General features: G+C 70.2%; 1 protein-coding gene across 1 annotated transcript in view; it reads right to left on the reverse strand.

The window, feature by feature from the left end:
• The window catches only part of FAM83H (family with sequence similarity 83, member H), an 11,581-nt gene extending 11,099 nt beyond the window's left edge, over positions 1-482 (reverse strand). The window contains exon 1 of the mRNA XM_005865071.2: positions 382-482. Coding sequence (XP_005865133.1) covers positions 382-459 — 78 coding nt within the window. The 5' untranslated portion in view covers positions 460-482. The remainder of the gene's footprint in view (positions 1-381) is intronic.
• Between the last annotated feature and the right edge of the window lie 79 nt (positions 483-561).

Below are 561 nucleotides of genomic sequence, written 5' to 3' on the forward strand. Positions count from 1 at the left end.
GGAGCTGGGGTGGGGGCGGTGACCTGCTGGCTGTCCACCTGGCTGCCACCCTCTCCCCCCAACCCTGCCCTGGACAGCACCTGGCCAGGTGCCTGCGGCCTCTACGGGAGCACCTCTGCCTCAGTTTCCCTGAACAAGCGCCCGGCCTAGGCACCCCTACCTGCCCAGTGTGGCCTGAGAGGGCATGCTGTCGCCGGGCCTTCCCGTGCCCCGTGCAGTGGGCATCGGCCTCACGTTGCAAATGTGGAAACGGGTCCGCCGGTGTCCCGCGGCCGGCCGGCCTCCCAGCCCTCTGCAGGTGCCTGTGGGTCGCTGGCACGCTCAACCCCCCCCCCCCCCACTGTCGGTGCCTCCTCCACCCGCGTGCCCTCCAGGCCTTACCTGGCCTTGGGTCTGCAGCACCTCAAGGCCCTCGCTCTGGAGCTGCTCCAGGGCCATGGCCAGCTCCAGCCCCTCCATGCGCACCCAGGCCTGCTCCTCCTGCAACTGCTGCAGCCACAGCTGCTCCTCCTGCCACAGCTGCTCCCGCCACAGCTGCTCCTCCTGCCACAGCTGCATCTG

Source organism: Myotis brandtii, unplaced genomic scaffold (assembly GCF_000412655.1).
Source record: "Myotis brandtii unplaced genomic scaffold, ASM41265v1 scaffold1956, whole genome shotgun sequence".
Lineage (NCBI taxonomy): Eukaryota > Metazoa > Chordata > Mammalia > Chiroptera > Vespertilionidae > Myotis > Myotis brandtii.